Source organism: Camelus bactrianus, chromosome 14, assembly GCF_048773025.1.
Source record: "Camelus bactrianus isolate YW-2024 breed Bactrian camel chromosome 14, ASM4877302v1, whole genome shotgun sequence".
Taxonomy (NCBI): Eukaryota; Metazoa; Chordata; class Mammalia; order Artiodactyla; family Camelidae; genus Camelus; species Camelus bactrianus.
In genome coordinates, this window is record NC_133552.1 from 39,716,813 (window position 1) to 39,733,585 (window position 16,773).

At 32.6% G+C, this 16,773-nt stretch overlaps 1 protein-coding gene across 1 annotated transcript in view; it reads right to left on the minus strand.

The window, feature by feature from the left end:
• Positions 1-16,773, minus strand: part of KLHL1 (kelch like family member 1) — a 329,276-nt gene that overhangs the window by 50,055 nt on the left and 262,448 nt on the right. The window contains exon 7 of the mRNA XM_010973559.3: positions 12,686-12,910. Within this exon, the coding sequence (XP_010971861.1) occupies positions 12,686-12,910 (225 nt within the window). The remainder of the gene's footprint in view (positions 1-12,685; positions 12,911-16,773) is intronic.

The window sequence follows — 16,773 nt, forward strand, 5'->3', positions numbered from 1 at the left end:
GTGCATATTGGCAGAATTTAAATTGGATATGTATGTATTAATTTAAAATATTTTAAGCCTTAATAAATCTATGGCTGAAATGTATAGATCACTATGCTTGTAGCTTGTCTATATTACATGCAAAAAGAAAATAATTTTGATAAAATTAGAAACTGAGATACTCTTGAATATGATATGAATTTATATGTAATATAATAATTCCATTAGTAATCTTAATAAATTTGCATTTCTCTCTTTTTTTTAAATTTAAGTATAGCCAGTTACAATGTGTCAATTTCTAGTGTACAACACAATGTCCAAGTCATGCATATACATACATTTGTTTTCATATTCTTTTTCATTAAAGGTTATTACAGTATATTGAATATAGTTCCCTGTGCTATACAGAAGAAAATGTTTTAATCTTTTTTGGTATATAGTGGCTAACATTTGCAAATCTCAAGCTCCCAAATTTATCCATTCCCAATCACTTCTCCCTAGTAACCATAAGATTGTTTACTATGTCTGCAAGTCTGTTTCTGTTTTGTAGATGAGTTCATTAGTGTTCTCTTTTTTTTTTTTTTAATTCCACAAATGAGTGATATCATATGGCTTTTTTCTTTCTCTTTCTGGCTTATTTCACTTAGAATGAAAATCTCTAGGTCCATCCATGTTGCTGGAAATTTATGGACTTACCCTATAACCCAGCAATCCCACTCCAGAGTATATATCCAGAGGGAACTCTAATTCAAAAAGATACATGCAATAGTCATAGTAGCTGTATTTACAGTAGGAAACCACCTAAACGTCCATTGACAGATGACTGGATAAAGAAGTTGTGGTATGTTTATACAATGGAATACTACTTGGCCATAAAAAAGAATAAAATAATGCCATCTGCATTTGTCTTTCTTAAGGAAAATCTTCTCTTTAAGCCACACAAAACCTGGCTCACCCCTAGACTCATCATATATACTATGAAAAATAAACTTTTATTCTAGAGATAGTGATACACAAATAATCAGAATGAGGGAGAAAATAGATGCAGAAAGCAAAGCAAAACAAAACAAAACAAACTTCAAGTCTGTAGAGAATTCCAAACCAACCTTTGCCAGTAATAAGCTGAATGAACTTCAGCAAATTCCTTAATCTTTCTGGTCTTCAATTTTCTCATTTGTAAAATTAATATTATTCTGGAGTAAATTTTCTCTTAGCTACTCTCTGGGTTTAAATGTCTGTTAGTCTACATAATTTTTTGTTTTGTTTCCTTTAGCATTGCATTACCACCTGCACATTGAGATGGAAATTATTACAACTGAAGAAAATTTTTTTATTATTAAATGTAATTTTAACATGCATCTTAAATTGGAATATGGAAGATTCACATGATCGTTCCAGTTAAAGACACCTATGAAAAAAGTTAAAATATAAGGTAAAATCATCTCCATAGATAAACTTACAAAAGCAAGTAATAAATTAGCAGTCATAACCAGAATAACAGAAACTGAAGTAGTAAGCATTCTGTAATTGATTTAATATTCTTCTTCTCTGTTCATAGTTCTTTCTGTGTGATTCACTTGAGTGACCAAGTTGCCCTCACATTTTCTAAAACTACAATTTCATTTATTTTCCATTCAAGAAAGGGATATCATGTGAATTCATTCCTTTATTATTTGAAATTTGGGCTAAATTCAAATATACAAGGCCAATTATGGGCAAGAACTTATCTCAAAATAAATATTTCATTATTAAATTAAAAATTCCAATTAATTATCATTGTAGGGTGGAATTATAAGAAGTCATATTATGTGTTATACACCTCTTGTACTGCATATTAAACATGAAAAAAGATATTTGTTGTGTTTGAAAATATATTGAAGAGATAAGCCAACATCATTGAAACTAATTTGTCTTTAAATAACCTTGCAGTTTGCTACTCAAATATTCTAGGCTTCCTTTTCTTATCTGTGTTTTTATACATTTTGCTTTGTTGATGGAAACGTTTTTTTCTTCTTTTTCAATTTGCCTGTTAATACTTATGGTACAGTTTCAGCATCACCTCTCTTTAAAATCGTTTCCTAACTATCCATTCTGACTTAAAAGAATATGATCATAACACTGTTGCTTATTATACTTAGAACATTTCATTTTAATTGTCTTTTAACCTTTTTAGTCTTCCTATTCAGGCATAAGATCCTTGAGTACAATATTTTATTAATATTTTAATTCTAACATGAATATTGTAGTATGTAGTAGTACAATTTTAATGCTACTTGAATAATGAAATAATTTAACAAATGAACATTCTTACAAAAATCTTCCTTGTATTCAACTAGACTAATTTTGCTAGCCTTATCTTTAACTTAATACCTCATTTTATTATTGAAAAATTAAGGTGCTTCACAAAATATATAAAATAGAGATGGATATATTTTATTAAAACTAGGTGCTTAAGAAGATAGCAAAACAAAGAAAGATAAGGTAGAGCCAAATGTGAGGTTGCTACAAAGAAATGTATGCATGTTTGTTACTATTAGACAGCATATTTAAGTGTATAAATTCTACAATATTTAATTCACAGAAGAAAACCTAGGTAGTTACATTATCTGCAACATACAAACTGATCAATTGCTCAGGAAGAGAAAATTAATACTGTGACTCCTAGATCAAACAGATGTTTTCTCAAGGTTTCTCATAAATAGGAAACTTATTATTCAGATTCAAGTTTGAAGGGTCAGTGTTCTAGAAGATCTATTAGCCTTCAGCGTTTTATCAAAGTACAGTATAGTAAAGAGAATTCTTTCCACTCACTACACAAATTCTTGACACTATTGCCAAATAAAATACTATATAGAAGAATAATATGCAATTCTTGACTACTTAAGAGACAGGGTATCCACAGATCACGGAGAAATCATGTTGTGAATGAGTTACACACTTTGTGATGTGGAATTTTACTTCTGGAACTGAGTAGTAGATTAAATAAAAGATTATTACATAACAAAGCACAGAATCTCTGTGCCTGGATAAATAGTTTTTATTTGTGAGGGGTCATTTGCAACTAATATGGATAACTAGTGTGTATAATATTGAAGGTGGGTCTTTGTTATTCTTCTCTTTTTCCTCAACACCAGTGGGACTCTTAGTACTGAAAAGGTCTCCAATAAATGTTTATTTGAACAAATACATAATTCATTGGAAAGACCAGGGAATATCTATGCTTAGACAGAAGACTAAATATATAATAAGGATTTCACTGATCTTTAGAGTTTGTAAGTCACAGTATATCAGATCACATTCTAATGAGAAGGGTCTTAGAGTTGTTTCTTTTTTCTTCCTTCATCCTTCTCTCCTTCCTTCTTCTATTTTTGGCTGGCATTACCAATGTTATATGTATGATATTTCCAAGAGGAACTAATAAAACGAAAGTAAGAGAATAAAAGTTCTAAAATATTCTTTAAAACTGTATACACGTCTGTGTCTATATCACATCTGCCTAGGTAATAAGAAACATGACCTGATGATTTTCTGTTCACTCAAATATTAAAGTTTGCAATTAAAATGGTAGTTATCTGCTCTAAAAACTTCTTTTTGTGTCTCATATCCTCCTCAGAATTTTCCCTGTCTTATCAATCAGACATGCATATGTATTGAAAATGGTGAGTCTGTGTATGTATTTGTGTATGTGTATATGAGTATTACTATCAAAAGAGTTAAATGTTTTACTTGTGTTCCCAACTTACTCCATTTTCTTTTTTCTTTTCATGATTTTTTTTTAAATCTGATACGGAAAACTGAGTAGGTAGACTTGAATTTTGTTTACTTGTGAAAATTGCAAAACTTTTAAAGAAACCCAGGCCCTCTTGGTTTTGTGAGAAATGTTTGTTTGTTTTTTCTTAATAAAGGAGATATGACGAGAGCAAACATATCCTGATATAATTAAAGAAATAGGCTAAGCTGAAGCAAATGTTCCTCTTAAGACAATGGACACTGACAGTTTAAAATGAGATTTTTCTAGTCTAATGGGTTGTATGACAAACAAATGCAAGATTTTATTAGCTTGATATTTTCTTCAGGCTATTCATTACTTGTTGCTATAAGTATAGTTTCAAAAAGCCAGAGAAAAGACTGATAATAAATGTTACTTTGGGTTTTCTTTCTTCGTACACACATTCAGGAATTTTATTCATTTAAATACTTGATATCGTTTAGAAAATGTTCCTTAATATTTTCATTTGAACATCACATTTCCCCTAGTTGCTTCATGAAACCTCATTTGCTTTGTTCCCCCGACATGTGAGTGTTTCTGGATGCAGATAATCAGATCCCCACCTTCTCATTCCATCCTAAGTTCTGAGAGAAGCATCCTCAGATTGCTTTAGTAATTTTCCTTTAGTCAAGGATAACAGCCCAGACGTGGAATCAGGTTTCTTGTAAGCAACCAGAAGGAAGACAGTTCAGTGCTCGAAACTTTGCAAGTGGGAAAAAGTCCTGTGTTTGCTTTTCGCAAAGAGACCATCTAATAACCTATTACTCCCAGAGGCCAAGAACTCTGTGAATGTACAACTGCTTATCCTCTGTCTTTCCTGACAGTGAAGGAGATCTTCAAAGCCTAACAATACAATATTAATTCTCTTAAGATGCTCCTTTCTTTTTTCAATCTCAAGTTTGTGTGACTGGACTTTGAGGTTCACACACTTGCTGAAATCAGTAGAATCAAAATGTCTGAAGGTGCCTCTTATTTCTCCCTTTACATTTGAATAATAGTTTGGCTTGATGTAAATACGTTGAAAACCTTTGCCCATCAGAAGCTCGAAGAATGCTTCTATTATTTGCTGTCATAGGATTGATACTAAAAAACCTGACACCAGTCTGATTACCCTTCCTTTGTTGTGGGTTTGGGTATTTCATTGCAGTTATTTTAGTGTTGTTTATTCATAGTTACTGTTCTCACTAGCTTGTTTTTTCCCGCTTTGGGAGGCATGTAATCATCTCTTTATCTCTGATATTGTGAAATTTCATACAGACAGACTGAATTTGCTCTTCACTCATTTTTCTGGTTGCTTTTTGGACTACTCATTTTAGAAATGTAGAAAAAATAATAATAATAATAAACAAAAACCTCAATTCAATGGAGTTGAAAGACCAACAAGGGGTGCGCTCACACCTGGTGACAAGAGCTGAGCCAAACAGGAAGAAGAAAGACTTCCTTTTCTTTCCTGACAATGAGACAGCCAATGAAAAGCCATGACTCCCTTGCTGTGTGGGAACTTATACATGGATCATCATTGCAATTCTGTGCTGATCCGGGATAAACCCATCTTTGCCAGAGAAATATCTGGCAGTCTATTTATTTCAGGTCAACAGAGGCCATGTGTTACACTTCAGAGAAATTCTCTCAGATTCTTCCTTGTTTTTCTCTCTCACTTTCTCAGTACTCTTTCTAAAACTACCACGGATAGAACATCCTACTTTCTGATAATTGGTTTTTGTCTCATATGTTTTTACCATAATTTTAATATATTTCCTCACATTAATTTTTTTAAGAAATGATGCCAATTTTATTTTTTCCAAAAGTTTCATTTAATATTTAATTTCAGCAAACATCTTAAATTTTAAAAATATCTCTTATACTTTTCTCTTTTTTTACATAACTGATTTCAAGAAAGAATATTTTATGGCATGTATTAAAAGATATCAAAGATATGCTCTTTTTATGTTGTAACTTTTTTTATTGGAAGCTGAACTATGTCTGGGTTTTCAGAGAATGTTGCATATAAACATATCTTTTTCTTTCTCTTTTAATCTTTAAACTATTCCAGAAATCTTGATAGCTTGTACATCTATAATAGAAGGCTTTCCTTTTAGGAAGACTTGATGGAAGACCAACTTATAAGATAGGTAATCCTTAAGTGACAGATTATAGAGATCTTTTTGTCCTGATTTATTAGTTCAAATTGTATCATTTTAATGGTATCAAAATTGCTGATATGAAAATAACAAACATAGTTCTATCATTATTTCCCCCTTTTTCACTCTCAGTGGAATTGAGGAATATATATGAGCAATGAATTAGCACAGAACTTTATCTATCTATCTACCTGTCTATCTATCTACCTACCTATCTACTTAGTCACCTTTCTATACCTAAATCTACATTTATCCTTCAAATCTTAAATACTTTGGTTGAATCATTTCTCAAAATCACTCTCCAGGAATTTTTGCAATCAATCATTCAGACACTCAGGTATTAAACTGATATTTTTGTGTGTATGTCTTTCATTTTGGATAGCTAAAATGATAGAATGAGTCTCAATTGATAAATTAAAGTTTAAAAAAACATAAGAAATATATTTATAAGAAATGGAATGTATTTAGTATTAATAACAGTAGTAGTATTAACATTGGCAACAGTATGTTATATTAAAAAGAATATGACTTTGGAGTCAAAGAAGCTTAGTTTAAAATTTCAAGTCTTTCTTGTAAGATGATGTGGCATTGAGAAAGTGAAATGATTGACTAGTTTGTTCATGATTTATTAAATCTTAAAATTTAAAAATAAAAATATTTATATTATGAGGTGATTGTACTTAATCAGTTAGCAAATGTACAGTAGATATTGGCCATTTTTTCTACTTTGCCTCAGCATCTGAATGCCCTTCTTATTTTGTGAATATTCACACAGGGTTGCTTTCCACTATAGATGCCAATAATCTGATTAATTTATTTTTCCTAACTCTGAAGAACTAAGGTCTGTACTTACAAACTAAGCTTGGCTGGTGAGGTGCTCCCAACAGGAACTTTAAAACTGGAATGAGCAAAACAAAGAAGGCAAGCAAGATCTTGTTTTGTTTTTGTGTTTGACTGGCGAAGGTTGCAGCAATATCTAGCTTGCAGGGCAACGTGGCTCAGAGCTATCTCACAGATCTAGAGTAGACGGAAGCAGAGATGCCAGCAGAGGCATCCAGCATCTTAAATATAATAAACTATTGAGCAACACATTTAGCAAAGAAAGTTCAAGAATGTAGACCTAAATAAATAGAATGTAATACTCACTGATTTAAAGAAGACTTAATATTGTTAAAGTGGCAAAACTCACAAATTCATCTATAGATTCAATGCAAAGCAATATTTGAATCTCAGATTTGTTTTGCAGAAATTGAGAAGCTGATTCTAAAATTTGTGTGGAAATGCAAGAGACTCAGAATTGCCTACAATTCTTGAAAAAGAAGAATAAAATCAGAGAGCTACTCTATCCAATTACAAAACTTAAGACAAGCTACAGTAATCAAGGCAGTGTGGTACTGCCATAGGATAGCACGTTTATTAATGGACGAGAACTGAGTATAATTAAACCCTTGTAGTTATGGCCAATTGATTTTTGATGATGGTGCCAATATAATTCAATGAATATTTTCAACAAAGAAAGATTTTTTTTCAACAAATAACTCCGGAACAACATGCAAAAGAATGATGTGCTACCTCACACCATATTAAAAAATACAAAATGGATCATGTTTTTGAATTAAGACCTGATAAATGTAAAATTTCTGAAACATAACTTAAGGATCATTGATTAGACTATTTTTTTTGTTATATTGCACCAAAAGCACAAGCAACAAAAGAAAAAAAAATAAATTGGTCTTTATTAAGTTAATAGATTTGTGCTTCAAAATACACTATCAAGAAAGTTAAATTAGAATCCACAAAATGGGAGAAGATATTTGCAAATGTTGTATCTGACAGAGGACTCATATGTAGAATATACAATGAATTCAGCAATAAAAAGAAAAATAACCCAAGGAAAACTAGCCAAAATATTTGAATATAAATTCATCCAAAGGAGATACATAAATGGCCAATAAGCATGTGAAAGTTGCTCATAATGATTTGTTAGAGAAATGCCTATAAAACCATGAGCTACCACTTCATATACTCTAAGATCATTATACTAAAACAAGAACAGATAGTAACAAGTGTTGTCAAGAATATGGAGAAATTGGCAACCTTATATATTGCTGAAAGAGATAGAAAATGGAGCAAGCATTCTGGAAAAGAGCTTGGCAGTTCCTCCAAAATTTAAAGATGGAGTTAGCACATGATTAAACAATTTTACTCCTATGTATATGTCTAACAGAATTAAAAATGTATGTTCGCACAAAAATGCACACCTAAATGTTCATAGCAGTTTTATTTATAACCAAAAAGTGGAAAAAATCCAAACACTCATCTACTGATGATGTATAAAGAAAATGTGGTACACTCTAAGAGTGGAATAGTATTTAACCATAAAAGGAATGAAGTACTGATACATGCTAGGAAATGGATTAACCTTGAAAACATTATGCTGTGTGAGAGAAGCCATACATGAAAAGCTGCAAATTATGTGATTCTGTTTATATGAAATGTCCAAAACTGGCAATTCCATAGGGACAGAAAGTAGATTAATTGTTGCAAAGAGCCAGGGAGATGGGGCAATGACAAGAGACTGCTATTGGGTACAGGGATTCTTTTTAGGATGATAAAAGTGTTTTGGAGTTTTATAGTGGTGGTGGCTACTGGACTCTGTGAATACATCCAAAAGTATTCAATTTTACATTTAAATACTTAATTTTATCTCAACTGAAGACTAAACAGACAAAACCAAAAACAACTCCTACCATATATTTAACATACAACATGGTGAATGGCATATAGAAAATCCCTAATAAACAGTAGCTATATTACCCAGAAGATAAAAATCCTTTTTTCTAAAATGACTTAATTGCAAATAAATAAATAAATAAATAAATAAAATGACTTAATTGCAAACAGTGTATTGTAGTAATGTCTTAATCAGTGTTATGCAATATAAAATGTGGAGAGAAAGAAGACCTGATATCTGGAATTATGTGTTTCAAAGACATAAATGCTAAAATAAAAACAGCATATTGAGAGAACTGTGCTCTTAATTAGTTTAATTCTCTAGACAGATGCATGAATCCCTTGATGTCACGAACTTAATGTGAACACAACTTTATATGCTATATTATCCAGCAGAAGTGGAATTCTCTCTTTATTGATAGCTTTGAAACATTCTTGACCACATATTCATCTTTAGCAACCAAAGAACTCATGTGACTTTCTCATATTATCATGTAAGGATTTTTTTTTTCAAACAAATCAAGGTAGGGGAAAGACATATAGGTCAGGGAAAACACATTTAATTTTTATTTTATATCTTAAAATTTTAGCTAGCTCCTTGTCACTTGAGTGTATAATACGGGATACATAGTCAATTTTGTAATCTCACTGCATACCACAGGGTAGGTACTGATTAACTACAGCAAATAAAATGAGACATTTTAGTTTCAAACTAGTGCAGATGGCTATCAGTTTACACTCAGACTCTATATTGGTGATTACACCAAAGGGAGAGTCATGATTTGTGTTTAAAAAATTAACATGAAGACTAAAATTGATTTGAGAAACAGTCAGTTTTGACTTCCTGAGTGAGACAAAAATTCATGGCATTGCCTTGAGGGAAGATCTTGGAGGGAAATCTGATTTGTGCTCTTTTTCCTATGCCATATTGTTCTCTTCAAAAGGACTGCTGCATCTTCCATACTGCCAGGCAGTGAAACAGCAGTGCCCAGGCAGAGCTTGCCATCATTCGTTGGATAACATCAGAATGTCATCAGAGCCCAGCTTGCACAAGAAACTGCTAATAGCCAAAGCAAACAGACTTGCTGGTTCAAAACAACCCCTTCCCATCCAGGCTCCCAGCCCTATAGTTAAGGCATCACTGATAATGAAGAAAGGCTCAAGGATATGTGCAAATGAAGGTAAGTAGAGGTATCCTTGAAATCTACATGTTAGGAATAAATGAAAACAGGTTGTATGAAGTCAGCTTGCAAGGGCAGGACCTCATGCCCTGGTGCAATTTCCCCACCCAATCCTAAATGTTTTGGGAGGACACAAAGAATGGCATAACCTTTATAACATTAGCCAAAGTATCTGATATGCCCCATGAGCGCACAAAACACATGTATTTCAGTGGTTACAACTCCTGTTAAACAGGATTAAAAGAGAAGGAGAAAGAAGAAATGGAAAGAGACAGGGAAGAGGAAGAAGAAGAGAAAAAAAGAAAATGAAGAGAAACAGGAGGGAGAGAAGGAGGGAAAGGATGACTAATAGGAGAAAGAGAAAAGTAAGGGGAGAGAGCTAAAAGAAGAGGTAGAGGAAGATGATTACTTCTAACAAATAAAAAAGAATTAATCGAAGAGACAGATAGGATTTGGAAATAGGCATAATAAGTAAACTCTCAGAGATAAGGAGGGATATTAATACCATTAAGAAAAAGAAAGCAATTATAATGAATTACCAAGTAGGAAAACTGAGAATGTAAAAAATAAATTCATTAAGATTCAGACACTAATACATGGGATAAATATCATGATGCACACAGGTCAAGAATAATTTGGAGGGCTGGATAATGAAATTATCCATCAAAAAGGGACCAAGGGAAACTATAGAATTAAAATTTAAAAGACGTGAAGGATTAAATAAGAAATATCAACATCTGTGTCATAGAGGTCCCTGGAAGAAAGGAGAAGGTAAATCACAGACTGATACATTATATTGAAAGAACAGCATCTTAGGCCAAGAATATTTATTGCATTTGGATATGATAAGTAATGCTGAACTTCCTAAGATTCAATTAATCATAAGAAATGTGATTGATCATAAAGGAAACACTCTGCCTTATCAGAGAACACACATGTTTTGTGTTGCTGTCAATCTGGCTTCAACTAGTTGGATCCGGAATTGGATCCAAGTCAAAGGCAGTTTTCTATGTACTGGGCTTTGCTGGCAATCTATGAGGCACACTGAGATGAGAACTGACCCCAGAATTGATGCCCTGTGCCATGATTTTCCCTACTAACTCAATCAGGTCTGATCTTGGGGAGGACTGTGGTGGAGAATTATCAAAAAACTGGCAGCAAGCAATAGCCCCTAGGAAGTAAATCACAGAGGAAGTCATTGCCATGAGAAATGGAGGAGAGGTGATCGACTTGATAATGGAATTGAAGCAGAACAAAAACCACAAAAAAGGAGAGGCTTAGGCTTGAAAACAGGGGACTACTAGAGTTGGTCCTGGGTGAACATGACTTGTGAGAAATGCTGTATTACATATCAGATATCTTTGATACTTGGCTTATTTAATTTTCTAGGCAGCCTTCTTTCCCCAGTGGATCCTTTAACAGATAAAACAAACTAAAAGACAGTATCTAAGATTACCACCCAGATTAGCACTGGTGCCTAAAAGGTCAGCAGTCTATGTGGTAGGATTTGAGGCAAACCGTTACCTTGTACACTTTAAATGTCTAAAATTATACCACTTATGGTGTGTTTTTGGTAAAGATTTTTCACGTATGTTCTCTTGATATGCCAATATCATAACTAACTGAATTTCAGCATACTTTAGTAGAAAGTAATTGAATTGTCTAAAAAAGGAAGAAAGACATTAAATTGAAAAAATTCCAATCCAGAGTGTTTATTCTCTATATTTGTCCCAAATAGGAACATAGGTAGGTAGCTAACTAGCTAACAGAAACAATGCATAGAGATCTTAAAGGGATACCTCCTAAGCTGCTCTCCCTTCTGAGCGAGACAGACCACATACTGTCTATGGAGTGTGTATCTCTCTAAATAAACTTGCTTTCACTGTACTATGCCTCACTCTTGAAATTTTTCCTGTGCAAGACAACAGCCTATTCTCTGGTAACAAATCAATGGATTTGCAATTAAACCTCAATATCTCTCTAAGTGTACTTCTAAATACAGGAAAGGTAGTCGACTATCTGACTTACTTCAGGTCTTCAAAAAAAAAGTAATTTGCATTTCTTATAATCCATATGATAAAAAAATGCCAATTCAGGAACTTTTTAAATTAAATTCCTTTTTCAAATATTTGTGTAGGACTTTACAATTTACAAGTGATTTCATATTCATTGTCATCATCTGATTTTTACCTAATCAACATCCTTGAATTGGTGGCAAATCAGGAAACTGAAGCTCATAGTTTTAGTGCCAAATCATGCCAATATCAAATGGTAGATTCGAAACTCACACCCAGATCTTCTGAATCCAAATAGAGTTCTTCCCATTTCTAGGTCACTCCATAATAAAGATCATTTGAATCCTATCATGTTGACCCCTGGTGCCAGTTGATGTGTCACTTTTTTTCTAAACCTGTGTTGCCCTCTCCCCATGGACTTTTCAAGATGGAATCAATTAAGTACAAAGCTATAGCTAGACTTGTCTATTTGGTAATGTGGGTGTGAGCCACCTTAATTTTTTCCTCAATTCACATTAACTTTTCCTTCTCTAGGCTGCATTACTCTGGCCTCTCCATGATAGTTCTGATTTTTTTTTTTCCTTCACATTGAATTTTACATGTTGTATGAATGTCAGATTGTAAATCTTTGAGAACGGCTTGAGGTCTACTCATTTTGGTATCTGTAACATCACTATCAACAATTTAATTCACATTGATTAACACAGAAAAATATCAAGAACTTAAAAAAATGTGTTCCAAAGAAGCCCACAATTTACCTAAAGTTAATGGTAATTAATGGAAGGGATGATATATTTTAGTATACATTTCCATTATCGATAAAAAAATTTGTTCTAAAAGTAATATCAATAAAGTAAGAGATCTTACCTAGACCATGTCTATGTGTTGACATTGGTGGTAAGACAGTCCAAGTCTTGGTTTTGGGGTTGTAACATTCAACAGTGTTCAATGTCTTTAAGCCATCTCGACCTCCAATTACAAAGAGTTTGTCATCAATGACAGCCACACCAAACTGCAATCTCCTGCCATTCATTATCCCTGCTTGGATCCACAAATTTGTTCTGAGGTCATATTTCTCTATGGTTGTAGCCCCTGATAAAACATAAAATCAAATAGTCACTATTTACTACTAATCCAACAATCTGCCCAAGGCACTGTATAAATTAAGACATGAAAATATTCTTGTCACATTCATTTTTCTTAAAGAAAAAAATGGCGGAGAAACAAAAGGAGTAGTAATTTAAGTATTTTATTTTCTCTTCTTGGCAGACACTAACGATTAGACACAAATGTTCAGCTTGTTTGAATTACATAATGGTCTCATGACAAACTATTGAGTCAATAGACTCAGTTTGGGGCATGACACAGTTCTGTGAGTAGATTTTACAACTTCCTTCTATCACTGTTTGTCATAACAAAGTGTAACATAATCCTAGCCTGGAAAGAAATTAGTTAAAGCCCTTTGAAAAACTAAGTTGGGTATGTTATCTGTATAACTTCTGAAAGTGAAAAGAAGTTAATTTAATAAATTCTTTATCAAGTTCCTCTTTAAATTTGCCTTATGCTTTAAACAACAGAAGGTTTTAAAAGTCAACTTTAAGATATGTAAACAAATGCCAGGTATAGACATAAAATGATCTCTATCCTTATCAATTATGTTATAATCTCTAAATAAAATAGCTTATCATTCCTAAAAGCTTCTTATATATAAATTTGAGAAATGCAATAAATCTAATAAAATAGAAATTGAAAGAATAAGTTTAATTGCTGATGGGGTGTGTTTTAATGGATTCAGTTAAACATTCCACAGTGAAAACACCTACCTTGAACAAATGTTTATATGATAAATATACACTGACAAACACTGATTTTGTTCAGTGTTTAATCTTAACGTTTAGACTCACATTCACCAATGTTTCATCTTCACTGATTAAATATCTCTACAAAGAGAGTCAACATTCTTGTGTACTTTTACTTATGCATTAAAGATCCTTTTACTTGTAATGTATTACAAGGTTGCAAACTAGGGAAAACATTCCTCAGGGGACTCATTTACTCTTTAGAACATAACCAGCAATGAACTAAACAAATGTAAACAACTTGGCAGGAAAAGTTTTACTAATTGAAGTAAAAATGATAGAATTTATACTCAATTTTTATTCAGAAGTAAAGCAGTAATAATATAAATATTGAGTTGGATGAATTAAGTCTGCTTTTGATGTTATTAAATACATGAGCTAATTTTCATACAACTAAATATAAAGTACTATAAGACTACTATTATTTTTAGAATAAAAATAAACTGTAATATTCATAAAAGTCATTTGATATTGTTTAGTTATATGAAATATTATTTAAACAAATGTGCTTCTTTTATGCTTAACTGTATTTATAATGTTTTATATTGAATATTTTATTCAAATATGTACAAATTGAAATTCCAAGGTGAACTAAATTGTTAAATCACTTCACGGTGATCTGAATTTTCAAAGCTTGATAACATTGAGATTTCATGGATGCCTAACTAAAAATTAAGAATTGTATGCAAATGCCCCTCTCTTAAGACTAAGTCTTGACAAATCATTGCAGAAGAAATAGTGTAACCTAATCCCAATTAACCAAATTCTATGAAACCCATATTTTGCAAGTATGGATATACAAGAAAGTATTTGAACAACTATTTTCCTTAATCTCTAAAACTTTGGTCAAAATTTTTGCAGGGAATTTAAGATACGGTCAGCCGTCTAAGAGAAAATCATTGAGAATATGTGAAGTTAATGGCTTCTGAGCAACCAAAGATATCATTCAAAGCAGAAAGTGAGGACTTGATTTAAGTTTCAAAGTCTCATTCAAGCAAGCTAGCTATGTCTTAAATCTCAACATATGGCAGGATTTTTTTTTTTATTTTTACAGTATTTTTCCTCTAACTGCAGTCTTCACAGGTGACTGATACATTTTATCCTAAAGTGGCTACATCAGAAATAGGAGTGTATTTTTATATTTTTTTTATTTTAGAGGTTATGTTAATTTACTTGGCTGCTGTGAAAAGTTATCTCAAATTTAGCAGCTTAAAAAAACACATTTATTATCCTACAGTTCTGAAGGTCAGAAGATCAAAATAGGTCTTATTGTGCTAAAATCAGGGTGTTGGTAAGGCTTTCTTCAGTTTAGGGGGCTCCAAGGGAGAAGTGGTTTTGTTGGCCACTTGCATTCTTTATAGTCCTTTCTTCCATCTTCAAAGCCAGCAACATTGTATCTCTCTGACATTGAGTCTTGTGATTACATTGGGCTCACCCCGATTTAATCTGAGTTAATGTAGAATAATCTGATTTAATGTAGAATAATATGATTAAGATCAGCTAATTAGCAGCCTTAATTGCCTTCACAATGACCCCTCCCCTCATTTGGTATGTAAACTAACATATTCATTGATCATTGGTATTAGGATGTAGACATTTTTTGGAGGGCATTCTTCTGCCTACCCCAAAAGCCAAGCTCTATTTTCACTCCACTCTTTAATTTTGCTTAGTTACAAGTTGAGTAATACAAAACAAAGATTTCTTGATTTGTAGAGCTTACTTATAGTAGTCAATAAATTGGTCATTTTCCTATTTAGTCAGCATATAATATAAATATTTTATCTAGTTTTTAATGATCATGAAGTTAAAAATATACCTCATCTTTTTCCAATGAAAGTTATTAATAAGAATATTCCTTAAGAAATTTTCTCACCAGTATACTTCGCTAGTTTTCTATATAACTGGTCAATTCTGTTATATTTTATAAGTTTATCAATTTACGTACATAGTTATATGTATATAACTCTACTGACTACTAAGGGCAAAATAGTGCTATTATTAGACTAAATTTTGAAGAATTTAACTTATAATTTTAACCCAAATCCATCTTCAGAAGAGACACCAGGAATAGTTAACAACCAACATGGCCGCTAAGTTTTGTGTCTTTCTAGTGACGGTGAGGCTACGAAAGGAAACTTCACAGACAGGTGATGCACTTTTCACCAGAAAAAGCCTTCCCTCGCTCTTCAGTACAGAACAGAGCTTCTAGGAGCTGAAAGTGGTCTGTCTGCAGACTCACTGGGAAAGATGTAACAACCAGAATTTAATTTAACATGGGACTTCTTTCTTGATTCTAAAGATGGTTAAAGAAACAGATACTGCAACTTTATTTAGTGAATCTTCCCCTGAGACCCTTGGGGAAGTATGGTTCTCCCCTTAAATATCTCTTAGCAGCCCAGTAAGTCGACACCTATTCCAGAAGACAATTTTTTGTGTCTGAAAAACAAACTGAGCTTAGGCTGACATGATGTTATTTTGAGTTGTTTCTATCGCTCGGTGCAAACTGATGACCTTGAACTGGAAAGTGCCAATGATATACTTCAAGTTCAAAGAAAATGTACTGAAGTGGAACCAAAGTGACTGAATGGAGTTACTGAGGCAGACATCAAGAAGGGCAGTCCTCAAAAGGGCAGAGATGAAAGAATAAGCCTTCTTTTGTTATATTGCTTTTCTTCAGAATAAGTCATACGGTATTTTAAAGTTATTTCCCCCACCTAGTTGCAAATGCTTAGTTTCCTCTGATACAGAATTGTGAGTGAATCATTTTCTTGAAGCCGTATGATGATGACTATTGAGTTAAATGCTTCGGAAATTATCCAGTTATAGAATGGCAACATGAAAAGCTGTTCTTTAAAAGTTCTTGAGAATGCAGTCAGTCCAGTTCAAGCCCAGGAAGTAAAAATCAGGTCAAGATGGTTAATTCCACCTACCTATTTCAGTTTCCATTTTCACTTTTCAACAATGCTAACAATGATGCAAAATGAGAAGAGACAAATTCAGAATAAAATGATCTGCCCAAGTCTTTTCAATAGAAAGAAAAATATATATCTGTTTCTCCCTACAATTAGATAACTTTAAAATTTTGTATATATGAAA